Here is a 3,151-nt window from a genome sequence, read left to right on the forward strand (position 1 = left end):
GGGAGAACAGCTGGCTGTGGCAGGCGTGCCACAGGTCGCCTCCAGGGGTCGAGAACAGGGTAAGCCCGTAAGACAGTCTTTGTCTGAAAGGGTTACAAACCTTCTCACTGATCATGTTTCTCTGGAGTAGAGATCAGTGCTGGTAAATTTGACCCTGAGGATTTTAATTGAATAGGAAGGAGTTTCCCATGTTTCTGGTTATTAGATTACTGGTACACAGGTGATAGGGTTTAAATGTTATCTGCACATTTTTAATACTCAACTATAAATGATTTGCTGTAAAGTATATGACATTTCATGAAATCAGATCCTTTCATTCCAAAAGACTGCATAAGCTGAGAAAGGGGTATAATCTGGGTTGGATTTTAATACTGTCTTTTGTCCCTCCAACCTCCCTTCTTCTCCTCAGTATAAGAGAAACCCTTGAGTAGCTCAAGAGTTGGGTGCCTTAAAATGCTCATTTATTCTCAGCCCTTACTTTTCTTGTAGTACTTGTAGTATTTCAAGAGTCACATTAATGGATATCTGTTTAATATGTTTTCATTCTTTTATTTTTACAATTTCTTAAGTGACATAAAGAATGGGACATTAAAACAACTTCCCAAGAAAACAGGATATCTAACAATAGAGAATTACTATTTTTTATTTTTATGGTGCTGGGGATCTAAACTAAGACCTTGCACAACCCAGGCAAACATTTGACCACTGAGCTGTATCTCTGGCCCCCAAATTTTTAAAACACGTGTCTTAACCTGAACCATGCTTTATAGTAGTTTCTCATCCCCAGGGCAATTTATTTTTCTAAATTTTGAGTTCTAGGTGCTGCTTTTATGGACATTCCATTCTGACTTAAAATTTCGAGATCTCTAGATTTATACCACAATTCAAGGTTCCTGAAGAGAAGCCTTTTAAATGATAGTTTAAGAGGGAGTAGGCTTTAAGGGAAGTTTTTACACAAGAATAGGTAAAGACATTAGGAAGGTAACAGTATTCATTTGACTTAACTTTTGAGTTAAGTTAGTATAGAATTTTTTAAGGTACAGAATATTCTGTCGCTGTATTAGTATTTTGAGATTGGGATAGACAGATGGTAATCTATTTTTTTCTTCTCTAGAATGCGTATCACAATGTGACTGCGGAACAGCTCTTTTTAAAGGACATTATAGAAAAAAATTTCGTGATCAACTTGACAGAAGATTGACCCTACAAGCTCAGAAGATTATACTGACAGTATTTTATTTTTATACTGGAATTTTTAGTTTATTTTTAAATATGTTGGATGGACTTGTCAAATAATTATGTATATTAAATCTGTTGCTGCCTGGTGATTCATAACCACCAGTTTAATCTCTGTGAATATATTTATGAAAACCAAGAAATGTTTAATTATCAGGGAAAAAAGTTTTGATTACATTGTGTTCTTCAGATAAGTTTTTGAGGTCTTTTTTTTAAAAACATCTTACAGTTATTTCATCTTAGACTTTTCAAAGAATGTGATTTCCGAAGCAGAGAGAATTTACTGCAGTGTGACATTCGGAGAAGTTAATGTAAACAGGAGGTGTCCTGTGATTACACCTTGCTGTAGCAAAGTGTAACCCCTGGGCTGTGGAAGTCATACTACTTTAATTCAGTTTCTTCCTTCTGTAGTTAATTAACCATGAATGTGATTAGTAATAATTTGGTAGAAGGAAGACAGTGTTTTTTGCTTTTATTTTTTAAGTTAAAGGAAATAGGCAAAACATACAATTTTGAATGAGTAAATGACTAAATTCAATTATTAAAGTCTGGTCGCTTTGCATTACTTTAAAAACTTCAAAATTGTTTACAAATGGGTGTGGGCTAATGGTGGCAAAAATATACACCTGGATCAGGCTGTTGCTCCTAGGCCTGTTAAGCAGGGATTTTGAATTTAAAGTTGCAGCTCATGGAGTAGAGAGGTGTTTAGTTTACTTGGCGAGGAGGCTGAAGTATGAAAAGATGGCCCGCTGTGACCGAGTTAGGGACGCCTTCTCGTCCATGCTTACCGTTGATGAGGGGATCCAGAGGAAAGGGGAGTGGTGGAGTGGATGTCATGTTAAACCTAATCCACTGCACAGGGATGACCCAGAAAATGCACCCTTCACTAAGACCTTGAGAAACAGATTGGAGGGGAGCACCGGCATCCTCGAAGAGCCCTGTCACTGCTCCTCTCTGCATGCCAGACCTTACAGGGGGATCACACTCCCTTGGGAAATTTAAGGGCAGTGGGTTTGACTGGATGGCAGAGGGCAGGTCACAGGGGCAGCACTTAATCGCCGAAGACAGCAGAAGAACAACGATCAGAATGGTCTGACACAGGTAGACCTGCGGCCTTGGCTGATTAGCCAGTTTTCCCAAAAGTGTAACAGAGAGGAAGCCTACAACACTTTCACTAGATTTATGTAATTGAAAAAAAAATGTAAGGGCAAATGAACAGAAAACTACTTCACATCCATGGAAACGGAATCCACCACTCAACCAGTTCCCAGGTTAGGGCCAATTACAGATCCAGAACCCCTTGCATGCAGGGGATGCCAGGCCCCCCTTGGGAAGGGTTGTTGTGCATGGAAAACGTATATGGTCAATCTTTCTCCCATCCTTTGTAAGACAGATATACTTAGGACTTGGCAGAATTCTCACATGAGTTCCTTCACCTGTAATGTGAGAGCTGTTATGGTTGGAAGGGCCAAATAGAAGCCATTAGAGTTGCCTTTGCCTGGTAAAATAGTAAACCAAAAACAGTATCACATCCCTGGAAGGACTCCAGAGATGAGTGCCACTACCCAGGACGTGAAGGATGCAGGGGTGGTGGTCCGCACATCCCCATTTAATTCTCCCAATGGCCTGTGCAGAAGAGATCAGTGTTGGAAGATGGTAGATTACCATAAACTGAAGCAAGTGGTGACTCCAGTTGCAGCTGATGAACCTGATGTAGTATCCTTGCTTGACCAGTTTAACACATCTCCCGGTACTTGGTATGCAGCTATTGATTCGGCAAATGTGTCTTCCCCACGCCTATCCGTAAGGCCTATCAAAAACAAATTGCATTCAGCTGGGAATACACCTTCACTGTCCTGCCTCAGGGTTATGTTAATGCTCCAGCCCTGTGCCACAGCTCAGTTTGCAGGGATCG

The 3,151-nt window shown here is 40.2% G+C and overlaps 1 protein-coding gene across 1 annotated transcript in view; it reads left to right on the forward strand.

The window, feature by feature from the left end:
- Positions 1-1,782, forward strand: part of St3gal6 (ST3 beta-galactoside alpha-2,3-sialyltransferase 6) — a gene marked incomplete in the record, with an annotated part of 52,318 nt that extends 50,536 nt beyond the window's left edge. Inside the window, 1 exon segment of the mRNA XM_013515120.1 lies at positions 1,115-1,782. Within this exon segment, the coding sequence (XP_013370574.1) occupies positions 1,115-1,201 (87 nt within the window).
- Positions 1,783-3,151: the final 1,369 nt, after the last annotated feature.

The sequence above is a fragment of the Chinchilla lanigera genome, unplaced genomic scaffold (assembly GCF_000276665.1).
Source record: "Chinchilla lanigera isolate Chin_1 unplaced genomic scaffold, ChiLan1.0 scaffold00026, whole genome shotgun sequence".
NCBI lineage: Eukaryota > Metazoa > Chordata > Mammalia > Rodentia > Chinchillidae > Chinchilla > Chinchilla lanigera.